This window comes from Cimex lectularius, unplaced genomic scaffold, assembly GCF_000648675.2.
Source record: "Cimex lectularius strain Harlan isolate CLEC.00 unplaced genomic scaffold, Clec_2.1 scaffold113, whole genome shotgun sequence".
Lineage (NCBI taxonomy): Eukaryota > Metazoa > Arthropoda > Insecta > Hemiptera > Cimicidae > Cimex > Cimex lectularius.
Genome location: NW_019392858.1, coordinates 639316 through 661543, shown reverse-complemented (window position 1 = coordinate 661543; position 22228 = coordinate 639316). Strand labels below are relative to the sequence as shown.

The 22228-nt window shown below is 34.1% G+C and overlaps 2 protein-coding genes across 3 annotated transcripts; both read right to left on the bottom strand.

Moving 5' to 3' along the window:
• Position 1: 1 nt before the first annotated feature.
• Positions 2–7210, bottom strand: LOC106669494 (ornithine aminotransferase, mitochondrial-like). Of its 2 annotated transcripts, none has more exons than XM_014399017.2 (6): positions 7030–7210; positions 2956–3180; positions 2665–2888; positions 2197–2448; positions 1887–2142; positions 2–300 (listed from the first exon to the last, which is right to left on the bottom strand). In XM_014399017.2, exons 2-6 carry the CDS (start codon positions 3077–3079, stop codon positions 116–118), a joined length of 1041 nt encoding a protein of 346 aa, XP_014254503.1. In that variant the 5' UTR covers positions 3080–3180; positions 7030–7210; the 3' UTR covers positions 2–115. The 2 variants fall into 2 exon arrangements, with proteins under 2 accessions (XP_014254503.1, XP_014254502.1); XM_014399016.2 differs by lacking the exon at positions 7030–7210 and adding an exon at positions 6542–6836.
• Positions 7211–9644: 2434 nt separating this feature from the next.
• Positions 9645–11906, bottom strand: LOC106669505 (dnaJ homolog subfamily C member 8). Its single transcript, XM_014399033.1, has 6 exons — positions 11598–11906; positions 11146–11304; positions 10740–10806; positions 10580–10674; positions 10281–10520; positions 9645–10203 (listed from the first exon to the last, which is right to left on the bottom strand). Exons 1-6 carry the CDS (start codon positions 11679–11681, stop codon positions 10078–10080), a joined length of 771 nt encoding a protein of 256 aa, XP_014254519.1. The 5' UTR covers positions 11682–11906; the 3' UTR covers positions 9645–10077.
• Positions 11907–22228: the final 10322 nt, after the last annotated feature.

The following is a 22228-nucleotide window of genomic DNA, read 5'->3' as shown; positions in this document are numbered from 1 at the left end:
ATTGATTTCATTTTTTGTTTAATTATCAGACTTTGAAAGCTGCAGTTTCGTAGTAATAAAACTACCACAATAGGAATAGAGAGGGACGTTATTTTTTAAGAAGCAGAAGACAATCTTAACAAACACAGTGAGGTCCCTTCATGTGATCGACGACTTTTTTAAATATGCTGATTGCTTGCGTTATCTCTTCCTCGCTGACCACCAGCGGTGGGGTGAAACGGAGAAATTCGTCTCGGTTTGGCCATACAAGCAGGCCACAATCCCTCAAGTTTTCTGTTATTTCCATCGGGCTTCCAATTCCTAAAAATAATGTATTTATAAGTTTTAATATTATCAAGCATTATTTTCAGACAATACGAAAAGCTGTATGAATTTTTCTTCAAATTCATCAATAAATTAATGAAGAATTTGTTTATGTTAGCCTTACATATGCCGATATCCCTGATTTTTAATATGTATAAAGCTTATTCATATATGTTCGATAGACTTTTTAATGCCAAAGAAATAAATCTACAACCGCCTTATGTATACAATACTTTGTTATTGTCAACCGAATTGGCTGTATATCGTGAGTTGTACGGTTTCCTTACAAATAGTAATGTTACTGTGTGATTGTATAAAAGTGTATAAAAATATCCTAATGTCTAGTTCTTAATAATAATGCAATAATGTAAAAAAAAAATGGCTGTATAAAAATTTTGGTAAAAAAAAAAAAACTTATTCATGTATGTATTAGAAAAGTAAATTAATTCTAGTAATAGTATAAAGTTTTACTGCCAATAATTATGCAGATAAATTGCATGATTAATTAATACTAGGGGCTAAGCAACTATTACATCATAAAGGAAACTTTAAATACGAGTAATGGATTTTTATGCAGGTTAAAATATAGGCGAAAAAAGAAGAAAATACAATAAAAAAAAAAGTACCAGTTGAATGTCATGGACAACTTCACAATACTTGTTTTATCAAAATAATCTCAAATAAAAATCCAAGGGCTATTTTGAAGCACCACTAGTGTGGGAAATACTAGTTAAGACTCCCTAACCATATGCCACTTTGGTTTTATCAATCCTTAAGAGGGTTGTGACTATTTTCAGATTGAAAAATGTATTTTTTAAATAACCGATAACTTTTTATGCATAGAATGAAACTGGCCTCATGAGATTCTGAAATTTAGAAGAGCACCTAATAATCTTTTGAACTTTTGAAAAACGTGTTGTGGTGTCTTGCCTTAGTGAACCTGCAACTGGTCATCCATTTTGATCCAGTTAAGTCGTCGTTTATGTATATTCTGTGTTAAAAACTACCTTCCCAATGAGGAGAATGTCTCCTAACTGCAAGAGGATAACTGCATTTTGTTTTTATGGTGTAAATTGGGCAGAAGCAGGAAAATTAGCTTAAATATAGGGGAAAAATAAGAAAATATGCAAAAAAAAACCACTAAATAATTCTTCTTGTCATACAGGGGTCCAACTTGTTGGCTGTTGTGGACAGAGGGTCAGAATCAATTTACAATACTTTATTTTATTTTGTTATTTAACAGTTAATGCTGAAACCCACCTGATAAACCAGTGAGGATAGACAGACCAAAATGATTGGAACGATCAAATTACATGTTCATCGCTCCACAGACCACAGGAGGAAATGATACTTTTTTTCTTTCAATAATTGTGAAATAATAGTCTAAGGGCTATGCTAGGATTGAACACAAACTGCTTGCATGGCCAATAAGATTTGAACACTACGACACTGGCCACTATGGTTCATACATTATCTTACGTACAGATTAGGTGTGACTTTTATACAATAAAGTTATAAGTATTATATTTTAACAGAATTGTTAGACTATTTGATACTGATGATTGAAATAAGAGACAACTTACTAGGATCAATTTTACATGCATACAATAATCCTTTTCCTCGAAGAATAGGCATGTCATCTTTACTGAATGTACACAGTAAACCATCCCTTAATAACGCTCCCATGTTGGCAGCATTTTCACAAAGACATTCTTCTTTTATCAATTTCAACATTGCCAATGCAGTTCTTGCTCCGAGCGGATTACCAGCGAAAGTTGACATGTGAGATCCTGGTCTGAGAAGATCCATTACCTCACAACTTGCCAAGGCAGCGGACACCTGATATAAGCGGATATATCACTATAACAATTGACAAATATCATTGATGCTTACCGGGTACATTCCACCTGCTAGAGACCGGCCTAACACCAATATGTCCGGTTTAACACACTCGTGATCGACTCCTAGCATCAGGCCTGTTCTTCCTAAACCCGTCACGACTTCATTGCATATCCACAGTACCTTGTGTTGAGTGCAGAGTCGTCTGACTTCTGCGAGATAACCATCTTGTGGTACCATAACACCACAATCACATTGCAAAGGCTCAACCATAAAACCACACACATTGGGATTTCTTAAAATTTCCTGTTGGTTGCAAGTATGGTTTGAAAATGCTTGTTTAACTTTTAAAATTTTTACACTACACAAGTTGTTCACATTTCTCTTCATTTGAATTATTATGCTCATGCTCATTAACTGCATTAATGCATCAGTAAGCAAGTAGAGATATTAAGACTGTCATTTGATCTTTGCAGAAAGAATGCAATTTTTTACATGATGTATTCACCACTGTATACATACCTCAAGCGAGCAAGGATCATCATAAGGAATTAGTTTCATCCCAGTTAACAAAGGCTGAAATCCTGAAAAAAGCAAAGGATCACAGCTTGCTGACACAGCTGCAAGTGAACAACCCCAATAGTTGCAGTTACAAAAAACAAGTATAGCATCTTTGGGGCATATTTTTTTTACTTTATAGCCCCATATACGAGCCATTTTTGCAGCGGCCTCACAAGCCTCAAGACCTAGAAAGTAAATCGTTGATTGACATAAAACAAACAAAAACTTACGACACTGTTAACAAATACATACCACTGTTTACAGTTATTACTCTGTCATAGTTGAACATTTGGCATATATACTGGGCAAATTCGGGCAATACGTTTGTGTTTATTGACTGAGTTGTTTGATGCAACAAACACATTTGCTCTTGCATACAGTTGATTAATTTAGGGTGACAATGCCCTGCATTAATAGAGCCATGTGCTCCAATAAAATCTAAATATTCTTTTCCATTCTTATCCCACAATCGGACTCCTGAAATGCAATACAAAATTCAACAATTGTAAAGTAAAGTGGATTTGGATAAAATGCATAAAAAAACCAAAAACTTTTCCATGAATTGGCTATAATGAAAAATCAAATTAATTTTTCCTCAAATAAAACAATCTTGCAAACAATTAAGTCTATATTGTTTTGTATTCCATTTTGAGAGTAGTCGCCTGATGTAATATATTATTAAAATGCCGATAATTGTGCTTGAGCATAGCAACTGGGTTGTTTTATTGTAAATAGTAATGATAGTTCCTAGTATTTGTTGAGAATGTGTATTTATAGGTGTGAATGTGTAGTGTGAGAGAGCCGATATATTAAGTACCCCATCTACCCTCAATTAAATTAATTATAAATAAGTGTGGAGGGCGATGGATGTATATTAAATACTCCTCCTGCATAGAGGTGAATTTTAGTGAACCAGGGAGAATTTTGCATTTTTGATATTAAATTAAGAATTTTATTATATTTGACACTGCAAATATGGCTTTTTTATTGACTGCCTCAGCTGCTGTTTTAAGAGACCAGATCTTGAAAACTTTATACCGAAATAGTAGACGTCACTAAAGGTACATTTACATCTGACACTTTTGTCCAGAAATATATGTCGAGTGTCAGACAGAAAATCGCTTTCACTGATACTGATAAAAATTACTAGAAATTTATGTTATATGTATACAATCAAAATGTGAAACTTGGAATAAATACACGATCTGTATACATACAAGATAGATTTTTGTGTACACTTGTGTCCTGTGTACTTGCATATCTCTTTCATTCTGCACATGATTTTTTCCATTGCACATGATGATTTTGAAAAGCTTGCTTGTAAAATTGGGCCCCTTATATCAAAGCAAAATACCAAATTCAGAAAAGCTATTAGTGTAACTGAACGACTTGTTGTAACTTTGCAATTTTTAGCCCCTGGTAATTAGATACTACTATTAAATAAAAATTGTAATTGTAATTTTTTAAATTTAACTTTTAGATTTAAACCACTTTTTTTTCACATTCATTTCCTGGCTAATTTTATCTTGACATCAAAATGCAAATTGCGGTCAGAGTAATTATTTTAAAGATTAAAAGGAAGAAAAAACGTTTTATAAGGGTTTGAGAGTGGGTTTTGAGACGTTAAAAATTCGGTGCCTACAATCAATGTCAGAGCTCAGTCTTGAGGATCCAGTTCAATTTTCAAATTTTTCAAGAATGAAACCTGCTGATTTTGAAAAGCTTGCTTGTAAAATTGGTCCCCTTACATCAAAGCAAGAAACCTAATCCAGAAAAGATAGTAGTGAAACAGAACAACTTGCTGTAACTTTGCAATTTTTAGCATTTTAAATTTTTTTTAAGATTTAAACTATTTTTTGTTACTCGTGTTTACGAAACACTTACTGCAATAGCAGAAAAGTAGACGGATGGCCAACTTTTGCAACAAGTGTCAAAGAAGGTTGAACTTGCAACTAACCAGTGTTTATATCTATTGGTTAGAAGTGTAGACACAAATAGTCAGAGGTTGAAATGTATATCTGACATAAATTCTTAAGGTGTCCTTTCTGAAATATTAAAATTTTAGCTTTTTTTGGCTGTTAACTTCTAGCGAATTTTCTTTGCAGTATTTTTCTAGTGTGTCCGGATTAAGTACAACAAGAATACTGCAACTCAGGCAAAAAAAAAAAAAAATAGTGTATATATTTGTATAAACAATTCTATACTACTCATTTACAAACTTAGCCAGTAGATTCTTCACTCAAAATGGAACCAGAAAGTCCTAATTAACTATCGTCTGAATCTCAACAGTTTCGGAGTTATTTTACTTTTTCTCATTTATTAAGATTTCATGACCTTGCTTAAAACAAACAATGATAACTCCAAAACTAATAGTTTATGGACAAATCTGTTGAAACAATTGAAAACTACATTAAATTTCCAATAAGATGTGATCAATACTAAACTTGTAAACGTTCGTGAAATAAACAGTTTAGCAGCGACTTTTCAATTTTTATTAAATTTATTTATTAAAGCGATTATTTAATAAATTTAATTTTTTTTCAAAGTTGAAAAACGGTGATTCTAAACTACTATTTCCAAACATAGAGACCAGCAAATTTCAGAAAACGTACTCCATTTAATCTGCTTTTTAGTGGTGCAGATTAAAATTTTTTGCTTTTCTAATTACTTTTTTCAAAGATGAAAAAATTGATCAAAGAAAAAACCGTGGTTGAGGGATTGGTATGGAAAATTAAAAAAAAAGGAAATTTTGAATTTTTTTTTTCAATTTGGGTTCGAAATCAAAATAGTGCAAGTGTTTACTGATTTACCAACACGACTGCAACTTTAAGGATTATTGTATTATTATTCTCCGGAATTAAAAGAGTTAAATTTCAAAACGTTTTTAGTTATCTACGTGACATCTTGTTAACACTATGGCTACTATTTTTAATGAAGGAAACGCTGATATGCATCTTATGTACAGGTTTTGAGTGTTTAATGCAACAGCAGCGAGTCGAAAATCATTGCAGAGGTGGAGAGCATTTAGAATCAAAATTTAAAAATAAGTTTAATTCATTCAAAATTTCCTTAAGTTTTTTTATTTTTTATTATTATTAATCTTTCCACCTTACCAATCCTTCAACACGGTTTTTTCTTTTCCTTGATCAATTTCTTCATCTTTGTACAAAAAGCAATTGCACCATTAAAAAGGATATTAAATGGAGTACGTTTTCTGAAATTTACTGGTCGCTAGGTTTGGAAGTAGTTTAAAATCCCATAGTAAGTTTTTCAACCATGAAAAAAAAATTCTAAGTTCTAGCTACTAAAACGTTTATTTCACGAACGTTTACACGTTTAGTATTGATCCATCTTATTGGAAATTTAACGTAGTTTTCAATGGTTTCAACGGATTTGTCCAAAAACTTTTAGTTCTGGAGTTATCATTGTTTATTTGAAGCAAGGTCGTGAAATTTTAATAAATCAGAAAAAGTAAAATAACTCCGAAACTGTTGAGACTCGGACTATAGTTAACTAGGACGTTTTGGTTCCATTTTAAATGTAGTAGGCAAAGTTTGTAACACGAATAGCCGAACACAACACCCTGTATATGTTTAATTTTTACTTAATTGTCCAACTTGTAATTTACGTAAATTGGGGCAGAGCAACGTCTTGACAATTGTCTTAAACCAATTGAGAAAGTTGCAAAACAGAAAGAAAGGCAACTTATCGGAAATAGTATTTTTTTAACCAACTATTTTGTCCGGATCGTTAGTTGAAAAATGACAATGTTTACTTTCGTTGTTATTGTATTAATTTATTGTGTTGGTGGAGAAACACTCATTTCAAGATGGTTTACCTTGTCCTTTGTTCACTTCTACGTCCAATGTCAAAGAGCTATTGGCGTGCTGGAGCCTCTTGAAATATTCCAGTTTATTTGGGACTTTCTTTAAAAGTGTGGTGAACTTTGATATCTGGGCCATTGTCAAACGAAACTCGCCCCTCTTCCTGGTGTAAAATTTTGACAATTCGTTTTTAAAAGGGGTCGTTTTAGGGTCGGGTATTGGTCAAATTTGAATTTTCCGGGCCGAACTATAAATGTTATTGGGGAGATTTTACATTTCACAATGTGATTAATTCTTAACATATGGAGATAACATTTTAATATTGGAAGAAAACACGTCGAAATCGGGCTATTTAGGTGTCGACGCCATCTTGGTGACTATTGCTCAAGCTCTTGCGTAAAAAGTGGAAAAATCGTTTTGAACTTTTTAAAAATTATCACAGCCTTGCTATAATTAAAGATCTCAGTTTGAACTTTTAAAAAAGATTAAACAACATACTCACTCCATCATTTATCTTTTTACGTTTGAATGTTTTACAATTCGCCTGTTCACCATTTCACAAGACGAAAATATTCCCGGGGCGTTGTTATATATTTTTTCTATCCCAAATATTAAGTACAATCCATCCCAATTAAAAGCACAATATTTTGCTTCATGCGTTTATAGTGTTCAGGTTTCAGGGACGGGGTGGGTTCAGGAATGTTTTAAACTGATGAACCCAATCGGCTACCGAGATCTCACTGCCGATTCTATGAATAGTTTTCACATTATTTCAAAAATCTTTACTGAACATTTTAAAATTTTCTAATTGCTTCTCGTAATATTAAATTCTTTTTGCAATAATTACAATTTGTTTACTCATTATTTAATTCAAAGTAAGCCTTCTTAATCTGACATTTTACTTTTACGACACAGGTTAAGGCAATTTTCGCGCCAAATAGCTTAGTAACGTTTCCATCCATGGCGGTGTCAATTTCGAACCTCTTTTGCCAACATTTCTTGATTACCAGATTTATTGTCTACACGCCACCTAATTTGGGAAAGCAAGGTAATTATTTTTCTATCAGACTTTAATGAAAATGATACTGGGTGATGATCAGAAAAGACTTCACACTCTGCAGAGAAGTCTTGAATAATGGGGTGTATATCTAATGAGACGCGACGCAAGTCAGTAACTGAGCTACTTTCAGTTCCTAAATGAGTAAAATCCCCCGTCTGGGGTCACTTTTACATCGTCCATTAAGTATAACAATTGGAATAAAATGGGAGTCGAAATGAGAAGTTTGTGGCATGGTGAGCGAAGTCTCAGTAACTCAGGTGGTTGGAGCGGTGGCGTATTGAGCCGAAGGTTGGGTTCGAATCCCGCCTGTGACCCAAATTTTTCATTTAGAAAAACTTGTGTATAATTAATTAAGTATATGTATAAGTATAGCTTATACGGTTTTTGTACCAATTATATTCACCACACTATCTTTAGAACTTCTTACATAATCATGTTAGGTGTTGATAGGTAATTGAGAGTTAATCTCCTGGAACAGGCCAATTCATGTCACTCTTAAATCACTTGATGGTTCCATGATCAGATTGGCAGAATCATGAAAATTTTTCCTAATGACTGTAATTTAAGAAAGTAGCAATAATAAATATTTTAGGACTATTACTAGTGGCAAATGAAACTATTTCTGAATTTCCAATGTTTACAACATTAATTCTCCTCTTAACTAAACTATTTCTAAATCCATGTAAGACTCCTCCACTAGGTCTACCATATTTATATATTTTAATAGCTGGAATCCAATTTGCACATTTAATAAGTTCTAAAGAATTATTGATGTAGGGCATTGACACTTATTGATGAGTATGTGGTGAGGTCGTCCTGATGTTGTTCAGAGGCTTCGTGAGAAGATGGTTGATGAAACCGGAAAGATCTTGACTATTTCTTTCAGCTTCACTGATCCCAAACCCTGGTTATAGACTGGACTGACTGAATCATCCCAGGCAAATAGAACATCATTAATAATTAATTTGTCCGCTCTGACCATAGACTCGTCGGTATTCAATCAACGAATCTCCCAACAAAGGTATGCAGGTAGGTTATGCCTACTCCTGCGCATGTTAGGTTCATCTTCTAGCCAGTTCCTTTCAACCGAGTTGATTGTTTCAAAACGGCAACATGTGTGTATGTATTACATCCATGTGCAGAATTAAGCTTATATAAATCATTAACTGGGGGCATCGGTGACTGCAACTGTTTAGGTGTTGGCCCGATGCTCATCACTGTAAGATAAAGGTCCTGGAAGAAAACATAAACCATAGTGTGGATAATATTTGTTATCATGTGGCATTACCTTATTTTAATTATTGATTGATTTATATAATTGCAATCATGCACATACAGGGTGGTGCATTATCTTCCTATGGTGCACCAAAAAACATACATGTGTGCAGAACTGAAGTGAAAATTATCACCACTTCAGCGTTTTGGTGACCCGAGACCAGAACTTGGTTTTATTCGTACCACTACTGAAAGTAGGCTATCGACTATTGACCAGGTCATTTCGGCCCCTAATTCATAGTTTTATTACATACTCTCTCATATAAATACTATTTACTCATATAGCTGTCGACACCCTTTATAAAAACAAACAAAACAACTACACATACACTAACTAGTCTATCTTCACACTCGGGGGCAACGCAAAATATGTTGAATTGTGGCTGAATGATACATATATTATATATGATAAGTGCATATTCCAGTAAGTCTTTAGGCCTGACAGACTGGATAATTGATGAAGTCGAAACTACTTCATTTTACGCACAACGTTCCTTTGCTGACACCTAAAAACATGTTGATAATTCAAGGTCTAAACATTAAACTCACAATCCTGATAAGTTGTGTTCTTTTACTTATCCAGGTTTGCTCCAAGGGTGTAGAATTGTGGAAGGATGGCATTTTTGGTAGGAAGGGGGTGAGATTATGATTGGAAGGTAGGAATGCGACTTAGAGTTGATTTTTAGAAACTTTTAAACTATAATTATTATTAATATGTATTGCACTTTTAATTATAAGAAAAAGAAAGCAGGAACATTTTATTACAAAGATAGAAAAAAAAATTAATACAAAGAGAGAGAAAAGTTTTTATTAATGTACAAACAAACGCAGACCTATCTACAATACAAATAATAAACATAAATATATTTACAACATAAATGTTATCTTGTGCTTGTAACATTGTTATGTCTGAGGTTTGCTAAAAATGTCTTTAGGGCTGGTATTTAAAAGAATGTACTTTTGAATTTTAATTTATGTCACAAGTTTTACTACACAAATCTAGCTGACTTTTGGACATCAGTTTTCATTCAGCTTCATATTGGCTTTTCGATGTGGCGTTACAAATTCGAACAAAGGTTGCAAGGCTCTACAATTTATTATATCTAAGAGAAAATATACTTTACATTAAGAAATAAATTCAAAGAAACCTTGAACACACATTAAATTTGTATAAACTATACAGTTATTTTATTTCAATTGATTTCGTTATGCGTGTTATCTTGTCTCGGCTTTATGCTTGGGAGGCTTTAAACCTCCTTTGAACTTTTTTGCTTTTGATACTTTGGATGCCCCTCCTGCTTGGAATGCTTTCCAGCTGTCGACACGATTCTGACGTGACTCCTAAAAAAACAATTTTGTGTATGAAAAATATATAGTACGTATTTTTTTAAATTGAGAATGAGAGAATGGAACAGAACCTCAAAATTTTTTTGCCATTCTTTGCTCAATTTTGCAGCTTCCTCTTCTTCAATTTCCGCTTCTCTTTTACGCTTCCTCTCTTCTGTATCTCTCATTTCTAACTCTCGTCTTTTCCTTTCCATATCAGCGAACAGCTTCATCGTCAGGACATAAACAGCATGTTTGTACTTTAAAGGATCGTCCTCTTCTACGTAACTGCCTTTACCTTCCTTTTTTAGTCTTTTTCTCTTCTCATCAATCTGAAATTTTTTTCCCTCCCAGTAATTCACAAGTAAACGTATTGATTTTGTCAGTTTACCATTAAATCAGTCCTTCCCCTGGCTTCTTCAATAACGTCCATACATTTTTTTCTCGTCTCCTCATTTTCCAATGTCTTCCACGCTTTGTTAACAACTGGAAATATAAGAAGTATAAAATTTAGAATACAGATTTGGATAATTATTTTTACTTAATATTACTTTCAAAAGCTTGCTGTGCTCTATCTGGATCATCTTGATTTTTGTCAGGATGCACCAATATCGATAACTAGAATTTAAAATTGTCAATACTAATTAGTTATGTATTATTTATCATAATTTTAATTTTTACAAACGAAATATTGTTACATTAGTTCAAAAATCATTTCAAAATAGATCAGTAAAAATGTTTGTAAATGAAAAAATTCAAATGGCTAGGTGATCTGTTGTCAAACATCGGCGGAACAGTCGGACACGATGAAAGCTTCCAGCGTGTCTGCGTTTTAAGTCATTTGTTCACTACAATAAACCTATGTTTACTGACTTTCTTAATAGATTACCTAAGTGGATACATCAAATTGTCAAAATTTGAACTTAGGGTGTCAACTGAAAGGCTCAATTAACTCACTCTCCTATACTTCTTCTTGGCCTCTTCTATGGAGATGTCAGGGTCGATTTGAAGAACTTCGAATGGATTTAGGTTGAAATAGGTCGAGCCGGGCCTCAAAAGCCTCTCTATCTGTTGTTTTGGAGTTAAAACTGAGTCTCTTTTTTCTATTTGTTTTACCTGAAAAACAATTGTTTTGTTTTGTATTGTTTAAGAAGTGAATTTGCATGCAGCTTTATAAAAAAAAATTGATTTTTATTAAAGGGAAAGGTGTTTTAATCATGTAAATAAAAAATTAAATATCCAGAATAAATTAGAATAGTCAGGATTATAGTAGATAAAAAATATATACAAACATAACCTGACGCTTGGCATTACAATAAACACCAAAGTTTGACTGGTGAAATATTTGCCCAGAATCGGTTGCAAAATTTGATTTTGAAATTGGTCAAATTTTGTGATTTTTAACTCACCTCGCTGTAGAACTCGTTGAAGGCGGTTTCTTTTTCAACGAAGTCGACACCGTTTGAGTTGCCGTTGTTGTCTGTTGCCGCCATGATTTGTGATTGTTATTTGTGAATTGTAAGAGACCAGCCACCAGCTTGGGTTCTGCCGATCAGCCGACGATCTCCCGGCTCGAGCTGAGAATCTCAATTGGACATTGTCGAGGCGAAAGCACCTTTCAAGTTTCAACAGAGAAACTGCAATTTTCTCACAATCCCGACTTTGCCAATTACACCTAAAGCACCAGGATCAAGACCTATGATTGGTAACCTATTTCGGTCCAGGGAAACTTGTTTTACCACTCCCCATTCATACGTAAGAACTGACTAATTGGTGAACATATTATAACAATTATCACAAATACATATCACAAGTATGGGTTCGCATGGAAGTGAGTGTGGTCACAACTTTCAGCAAGCATTTGGCATGTTTACTACCTAATTCCATTAGGCCGGAAGCAAATTCTAACAATTATTATTTCTGCAGTTTGGTCGTTTCAGATTATTTAAATTAGCATGTCGTCGCTTGTTTTGTCGGTTGGATGTATAGCATTTTGTCAATTTCACTGCTAAATTTAAAAATCTGTGACATTTCCCAATTTGTGGGATAGGGAGGGAGGAAGCCTCTTGGGGGTCAGCAAAAATCATGGTGTTTTTTAATAAATAAATATAAGCCTTTAGTTCCAGCAGGTTTATTTACATGGGAAGCATTTCAATTATTTTATAATCATCTTCAGCCCCTTAACTCACAGCCTTGTTATTTATATTTTTTTCCATACCATGCCATAGATATGGAAAAAAATATATAAAATAGAAAAATATATAAATAGCAAGGCTGTGAGTTAAGGGGCTGAAAATGATTATAAAATAATTGAAAAGCTTCCCATGTAAATAAACCTGCTGGAACTAAAGGCTTATATTTATTTATAAAAAAACACCATTAGGGAGTTCCACAGCAAGAACGGTGCCACACTCAACAACATCTTCAGCAAAAATCAATCCTACATAGGATTTTGGTTGGGTTGTTACAAGAAAGGTCGAAAAGCGTCTGACAGATCAATACGAATGGAAACGTTCACATTAAAGGAGAAAAGGTGAAATTAAAATTGTGAGGTTTTGCCACAGGGTCTGTGTGTGAGATGTCTCGGAATTTGGTCGTTTCAGATCATTTAAACTGCTCAAAAATGAATAGGGATAGTGGGAATTTTGTAGTATTTACATTTGCATTTTAATTAATGGCATTAAAATTTGTTAGAAATTATTATGTTTTTACTGAAGGAAAAGATAATTGAGTGATTTTAAAAAATAACAAAATACAAGGTTTTAATTCCATAATTTTGTTTATTGGACACAATCATTTTTTTTAACAGTTAATACCGTGTATAATGTCCTCTGTTAGCTAAAACTTCTGTGCACCAATTTGGAATTTCACTCCATAGATGTTGCAACGCTGCTCTCAGTTGTTGCAGGTCAACTGGCTGCGGATGGTGATCGATAAGCCATCTCTGCAATGTATCCCAAATGGGCACAATCGGATTGAGGTCTGGAGACAATGGGGGAACGGGCAGATGGGAAATTCCCAGGTTTTTTAAACATTGATGAACAACTGTGCCTTTATGTTATCTGGCATTGTTACCCAAAAATCAAAAACAGAACTGGTTTTTGAGGGATGTATTCTTCGATAATTTCTTGGACGTAATGGACGGCCGTGAGGTTACCTTCAACTGTTTACAATTTACAGTTCAGATCGTCCTCCAGTGTATATCCCAGCCCAGACCATTACAACCGAGAAAAGGTGAAATTAAAATAGTGAGGTTTCGCCACAGGGTCAGTCTGTCTGTAAGATGTCCATCGCCCGGTCGTTTCATATCATTTAGATTTATCTGTCGTCGCTAGTTTTGTCGGTTCGACGTACAGTATTTTACCAACTTCAGTGCCAAATTTGGAAATTTTCGACATTTCCCAATTTGTGGGAGGAAGGAAGCCTCTTGGGGCCAGCGGAAATCCTACAGTGTAGTGGGATTGTTACAAGAAAGGCCAAAAAATGTGGGTCAAGATAAAAAAGTTAATTTAAATTTTTTTAAACAGTGGATTTTGCACAAAATATTTTATATGACAGCTTAGTTGCAATTATTAATAATAATAAAATATGGGGGCGGCGGTGGCCGCAACGGTTTAGGCGTTTACACGGCGCTCATCACTGTAAGGTAAAGGTCCGGGTTCGAATCTAGCGGCCCTCATTTGAACCCGACATACTTACTTGGTGGACTTTTTTTTCAAAAACACCAGCACGCCCAGGGTTATAACCTCTGCTGTTGAAAAAAAAAAAAAAATAAAATAAAATAAATATAAATAAAATATGTTTATTGGCATGAATTCTTTTTTGTACATAAGTAGATCAGCCCTAACAAAGGCTCCAAATCAGATCTACCTTTATTTTATCATATTGAAATATAGTGTTTGTACATGGAAAACATTGTTAGTAACAGGGACAATCTCGAATACATAGTTGTTTGTAAATTTTCCAGTTATCGTTGCACGAACGAGCGAAAACATATAAAGCAAACATGATAACTTACCTTGTACTCGCATCGAATTTACCATAAAAAATAATTTACCGCAAAGTAGATCGCTTAAGAAATAACGAATGAAGTCTAACAAACATGCCTAGAAATGTTGGAAACTAAGAGATTTCGAAGTACGGGAGAGAAGCTCCAGGCCCTACCCCTGATAACTTAACTCTTAACTTTGTCCCTTCACTCCAGGACCATTTCTTTTTCTGCCATTCCCGATCCGGGAAAATACAATTGATTTTGAGAAGAAACTTTCATATTTCAAAAATAACAACTTTTCAAGTTATTTACTTAACGCGTTGATGTTCTCTTACTAAACTTAGTTTTAGTTGGTCAAAACAGTATCACGTCTATTTATTTTTGCGTAAAGTGTGCTTCATATTTTTCAAGTAATTACAAAGACATGGAGATTATCAATCTTTATTTTATTTATTTATTTATAACAATATTTATTTTATAACTATAAGCGATAAAAAATTATGTTATTTACAATTACACACACACACACACACACACACACACACACACACACACACACACACACACAATACTGTATGCACATTTAAATGTCTGGCGTGAGTAAACCATTATGACATGAAGTCAACATCAGTCCCAGGAGCTGCCAAAATCTTAAAATCAGATGGGCGCGAGGCCACCTGCGCTTCATTCAGTCTTCTATGGGTTGGAAGAAAGGGTTGAGCTGGACTGGTTATCCTGGGAGGATAGTTGAAATTTATTGTAGCTGGAGTTAGCCAATTTTGGGTCATAGGACATGTTTAAATCGGAGTGGATTGTGTGATTGGTCACGTAAAATCAAATAGGAATGAATAAATGCTTTATTTTCACAAGAGTACATACATTAAAAGCTATTATTGACAATGACCTTAGTCGTCTGTCGAGTTGCCTTATACACTTATACCTATTTTTGTTATTAAGATACACTTATTTGAGTTTAGAAGTTCAAGTCGATCAAATATTTTTGGTAACGAAGGGCATGAGTAAGGTACGCCCCAAAATTCCTCCTGTTATACGTTCCGTTAAGGATTACAATGATTTCTTCTTTACCCAGCTTCAGTTTCCCAAAGTACTTCCAGCAGAACTCACTTAGAACAGGGCATACTCCCATGAAATGAAAAGTGTCCTCTGGGACGTTGTTTGAATAGATATTGGAGCAATGGTGGAGCGGTCCTGTCTCCACGGTTGGCAGTTCAGCTGGAGCAATTCACTTCTCGCCCTTAAGACCAAGACACGCCATTGGTTGTCACACTAGAGGCATACATGTAGTTTCGGCCTAAGTCTAAATCGAGAATTGCGTACAATTTGTGATGTAAGCTATTTGTTTTACGTAAGGACCAGATCGTACCTTTTGCTTGCCTCCCACTTTTTAATCAGGTTAGAGGTATTAGGGGAAAAATCAAATGTAAGAAAAAAACGTCAAATCAATATCTATTCAATTGCATTTTATAAAATTGATTTTCTTGATGGATCACATATGTGCAAAATATATGAAGCAGAATAATAAGGAAAACGCACGTCTGAAGATATGAGCGCACAGCTGTACGCTGGCCAAGTTCCAGCAAGCTGCCACGTGTATTACTTGAACCTACTCATCCGGTTTTTCTTACCCTCATATCTTTGCTTCCTCTTAAGATGGGCTTTTGAAATTTGAAAAATAATTTAAGCTTAAGTCGCTTAGGTCATTGTAAAAACTTGAGCACTTAATATTAAGCCTTAAGCCTTTTCGAAAGGGACGAATTTCAAAATTTGCACTTTTGTTACTGACTGATCATCAAAATTGTAAAGTACTCCCAGGAGAACTAGAAACGTGAAATTCGGTAAAAAGGTAGGCTGTAGAGCAAGTAAAGGGAAAATCTTAAAATTGTAATTTTCTCAAATTTAGTACTGCTTGGGGGGGTGTACACCCACCATCAAGATTATAAGGCACTTCCCGTATAGGTAAAAACTTGAAATTTGGTACAAAGAAAGGTCTTATATTTTAAAAAAAAGGTAAGAATCTGAAAGTTTTCTCAAAATTAGTGCCGATTTAGTGAGGGAGGTGGTAGTTTCATGATCAAAATTATAAGGCACTTCTCGTACAGGTAGAAACCTGAAATTTGGCATAAAGGTAGGTCTCATTAATCTATATATGTTTTGCAGACATAATTGAACGTACTAATTATTTCAATTAATTATAATTTTTATCTAAGGTCTTGGTTGAGATGAAAAAGTTATTTTTATGGCTTAACACTTGGCAAGTTTCTGGATGATCAATGAGGAGTCTGGAACGTTTTTCTTTTCTTAAGGGTTCTCTACCTTCCCTTCACCCACCTGAGCACACATCGTCCTGATGGTTTAATCCTCATTCAGGTTCATTCAATTGTTTTTCTGGTTTGATGTTTTATTGGTTTTTGGTTTGTGAATCGAGGAATTTTAGAAGTTAGGCTGAATCTCAAACCATCTCCTTTAAGGATTCTGTTCTTTCTTCTGATGTTTTACTCATTTTTTCCACATATGTTGACTCTATTTTAAGGCTTTTGACTAATTTTAAGCATAGAATGTAATAGTTACAAAACCATTATTTATATTGTATATGCAATTTTTCTGTTTTTGGTCTGTTTGTTTGGTTTGTGAATCGAAGATGTTTTTCAGTTACATTTAACTCGAATGACCACATTTATGGCCACGTTTGTTCTTTGACGGTCTTGTTAAATTTTGGATGGTTTGATTTATTCCAGTTGATCCACGGAAGTTTTATAGTAGGGTTTTGTTTACAGGAAATGTAATGTATATCTTTATTTCCTTTGTTTCTCTTGGGTCTGGTTAAAATGAGTGCACAGTTTGTTCTGTAAGAATGTTTTTTTGTGCTTAATTGAGAGGTATTTTATTTTTCATGTAATGGAAAGACTTAAATAATCGATCCAAGTATTAAAAAAAAATCTTTTGAAGAGACATGAAAAGATAATATAACAGTTATATAAGTTAATAAGACAAATTGGATGTAAGACTGGTTGGGGCTAATAAACTCGTTTTATGGGATTTTTACTACGAACAAACAAGCGAGTATTCCTTATACGTGGTGTTTTGATTTTGTGATTTTTAAATTGAATATGTTAACTGAGTTTTAAGAATTTTACCTATGGCGAGTTCCCGGTTCTCACCAGTTGTATTTATTTAATAAAAAATAATAAGTAGAGCAGGAAATGAAAATGGAAGGGTATAAAGATTTCTGTTACACGAAGCTAGAGAAGTTAGCAGTTTCGATATGAAACTAAAATAAAGTGCCCATTGTTGTTGTTCTGGCAAGAAAGGAGCGGTAGAAAAATTGCTCCATTCAAAGAATATAGTAGACCGAGAAGTGGCTAACCAAATTAAACCTATTGCCGAATTTAGTGCGTGGGTTGTGGGATAAATCATAATTAAAAGGAAGGACTAAGTATAAAGTTAAAGGAGGGTGGAGGGTCCGATGGCGCCTCGTCGGCCTCTGGCGAAACAATTTGGAAACTGGGAGGATGAGATTTAGTGGGTATTGAATCGTTTGTAAGTTTTGGGAACTGTTCTTTCTACAAGTTTGTGACAGTGGGCTTTGAAGGGGGAGTTCTATCTTTTACATTAAGGTCCCCTTCCCTTATATATCACGCTCCGTTACATTTTTCCAGAGCGAGACTCCTCTAATGTGACGCCACCCCTCCAGACCTTCATGATAAATCCTAACTTTTCGATTCCAAAGTGGCGCTGAGGGAAAACTTTTGAGGTCGCTAAATGTATTAGTGGGTGTTGCCACTAGACCAATAATTTAGTTCCAGTTAGGGCTTGTAACAGTAAAAACAAATATTTCAAGTTACCGGTTACCTCATCTAAACCAGTGCACTACAATGCTAATTAAAACTTTCTCAGAAAGATATAGTTATAATAGAGGATCGTAAAGAAGAAATCAGGAGTTTTTCCATCAAGGCTATTCGAATAGTCGCGACCCATCTATAACGTTTAATCTTCAGTAAATTATAACAACTTACAGAAAGATGTTCCCAGTTTCGGCTGATGTCAAGTCATGAAAAGTATCGATGAACTTTTTGATAGGAAACCTTGCAAAAAAAAAAAAAAATCGACTAGCGATTACAACAAAGTGAGTCGAAATTTATTGTAAAACATTTTATGGCGAACAGTAGGTCAAGACATTTCTATAAATTCTGGGCTGTAAAATACTCTCCGTCCGATCACTGTTATATCACGGTATAAGTTTTTATATCTGACCCAGTTGTTAAAACTACATTGTGCATGAAAACTTTTTAAATTCCTTTCTCTTTATAAATGTTTAATAATATAAACTCCAGCCATTTTTTGATCCAGACGTTACAATGTTGGGCTCACCAATCTCGATGTAGGCTTATCAGGATAATTAACTATTTACGAGTGTAAATAAGGATAAGAATCAAACAAAATGCTAATGTAAGAAGCTATCATAAAATACTTTATGTCAACGTAAACATGAACATAAAATATTTTTACGTTTACGACTAAAGTTCTGTGAAGGATTTAGGAGGAAATTAGGAGGGAGGGTTTGTCTAGACCTGGGGTGTGATAGTCAAAAATTCGATAACTTTAAGATGTAACCCAGTTATTTCAAAATATGTACTTTAGAAACAAACTTTATTAATTGTTTTATTGTTTATATAATTTAAATAGACGTTTGCATTAACTAATCTCTTGTACAAGTACTCCAACCGCGTTTTGGTCTAGACGTGCCAATTACTGGACACACCAGCGTCGAATAAGACGTTCTGAGGTCAATGATGCTTAATTACTTAAAATTGAAAAAAAAAATTTGTGTACTAGTCTGACGTTCGAATGCTTGTGCCAATTATCGTGTCTCTGCACATCCGTCCAAAATCCAAAAGAAACAAACTGATCAAACGTCAATGCGAGTTCCTGCACATCCTTCGTCTTGACACTGGGAAACAATCAGAATGGAAAGAGCCAGAGTTCTGCTTTTCCATGATTATAACCTTAATGTCGCTCCATTAGACAATTACTTTTTTGTGTAGGACGTGCAATTGAGACATGTGCAGATTCTGTCTGCCTAAAGGTGTTATGAACACTCTGGAGCAAGATATGGTTTTGAAGAAGAAAGCAAATACAGTTCATTAGCAACTGAATTTACTTTCTTCTTTAAGACGATACCTTGATCCAGAGTGTACGTAAGTGAATAAGTGGTCGATACTTCTAATAGTGAAAATAAAGGTGTTATGTCTTGAATAAAATAAACTTCAAATATCAAGCGAAGAAGCACAACTTGAAAATTTGATGGAACTTTTTGAGCTTGTTCCAGATGGACGTTATGGTTCAGATGTTTCGAGGCTTTGTTGCTCGGGGGTTAGCGTCTACATTTGATTTGCTCGAAAGGTCTCGGAGAACTTGGTAACTGTTCCTAGATGATTACGAACATTCTGGATCAAGGTATGGTTTTGAAGAAGAAGGTAAATTTAGTTGCTACTGCTAAGCTTTCGACCTATTTTAAGGTCATCATGAGGGCAAAACAACCTTGAATATGTCTACAAATTGACATATTTAATTTTTTACAGGCGATCTCAAATATCCTTGAAGACCAACTCAGTTCCAGCATTGCCGAGGACTGTAACAGTGACTGTCAATCCGTAGACATATTCAAGGTTGTTTTTCCCTGACGATGACCTTAAAATAGGCCGAAAGCTTGGCAGTAGCAAATAATTTGCTTCCTTCTTCAAGACCATACCTTTATCCAGAGTTTTAGTAAGTGAAAAAGTGGTCAGTACTTCCAATACTTAAAACTTAGGTAATTAAACAGAAATTCAAGTCGTTACTTGAACTCGTCAGCAGAATCGTTACTAGTGATATCACTATCAATTATAAAAGTGGGTAACTGGAGTGGTAACAGTTTCTAAACTGGAAAAGGTTGGTAGTTTGAAAGAACTATGAAGATATAAGCCAATTAATCTAATTCTAACTTGTATACCATCCATAGTCTCATACTTACCAGATCAATAATAATTAATTATAATTATATAATTAATTATAAATTAATAAACTTTAATGAGTTAAAATATAGTAAACAAAAGCTCCTGCACAATCTTTGATTTTGATGTAGGGTGAGATTTTTTCTTGATGTCAGCGGGGTTCCTACTAACACGAAGATGGTGAAATGTCGAAAAAAATCTGACAAACTATACCAGCGAGGTAGAAGACCAAAATGATCGGTAACGACCACATTACGGATTCATCATTTCGCATAACACATGTACACATGGAAACCTGTTTCCGTTTTTTTACACATTTTGAAAAATAATTGCCTTGAATATTAAGACAATATTAGAAATTTTTTTCATCTTCAAAACCGTTGAATCATTGTCAAATTTAAAAGTTAGCCCCAAGATACCAACAGTGAAACATAATATTTTACGGAGTAAAAGATATATATTATATTATTACTTTTATGATAAAACCTTTTTTTAAACACAAGGACTTTTATAACATCCTAGATGAAAAGGTAACCACCTGATCCAATCCTAAAAATCCAATTGTGTTACTTTGATGACAACTGCAAAGAAAATATTTTTAATTGATTGGGTTTTTAGATCATCCGATAACTTAATTGATTAGTATTCGTTATAATTGAGTTCTACTTAACTGTTCGATGTGGGCTTCAACAGAACATCAACATATAAAAAATTCGTGAGGGGCTTCTAAGAACCTTCAATGTTTGAAGTTTTAAAACATTTTTCATGCTACCGGGCATGCTTAAATTGGCTGATCGATGACTTGTAAATCTAAAACATTTGTCGCTCTTCCTTATCAGGATGTTTAAGGTCTTATGTTAAAACCTTGCGACCTTCGCTATCTTTAATTCGTAGATACGTTATATTATTATTTCTATGTTGATTTTAACATTTAAGTTACGGAGATTTTTTAAATGTGTGTTTGAAAATGATAAGATAAGGGAGTCCAACTGAAATCGCTCTTCTTTTAAATTCCTATTGTTGTTAAGTGTATACAGTCAAAACAAGAATTTTATTATCATTTCAGTTAGTATCACTCCAGTAAACGAACTTTAGGTGCTCATTGACATACAAAAATTTATATTTGATTTTCCATTCATATATTATTTATAATATGTCTAATTTTGTTTTTACGATTTCCTTTATATTATTTCACAGAACAACAGGTTCTTAAGTAATATTTAGTATAAAACAATTGTAAATCATTCGGCATCGTTAAAGGATCATCACTTCCGAAGGGAGGGCAAGCGAAGACAATGTATTGTGGCTACAAATTGTTCTTTAGGAGCAGCGTGGTGATCTTCCCACGTACTTCAAGGCAACAATTAACAACTTCATCCCTGATAAATCCACAGAAGCAAAGAGGCAGACACCTTTTGAAATAATAGCCCTCTTAAACTGCCGATCCCTCCTTGTTTTATGTACTTCCGCACTTTTCTCTGTCATCAATTATGGCTGTTGTCGTTTTTTCCCCTTCGAAAAGCTCGAAACCATTTGACGAGATAAATTATTATTATTATTTCAACACAATTTAATGATATAAAAAATATATTAGTTTAAATTATAATTCCTAAGAACAGAGAAAAACATATAATAATTTATTCTTATCCTGAAATGTCAACACTTATGACAAATATGTGCGTATATGTTTTTTTTCTCTCTACCACAAAAATGGTACTATGATCAGCATTTACACATAGAGGATACCTGTTAAGAGCAACCATCTAACGCTGGCACTCTATTTGAGGGTTTAAATTTCGAGGCCATTGTCTTACAAGGCGATATGGTGGGCTCAGGAAGAAAAAGTGTAGATAGGGCTTGTGCAGTGGGATTAAGACGGATTGAGAGTATGGTGGAACTTTTGGAAGTGGGGACGGATCACCTCGTTGAGAGAAAAAACACTTACTTTTATTGTATACTTTTGTAATTGGGAAACCGTAAAATAAATAAATAAAAAGGAATGTGCCTTAGTTGTGGATATGAGGTTATTGACGTCACG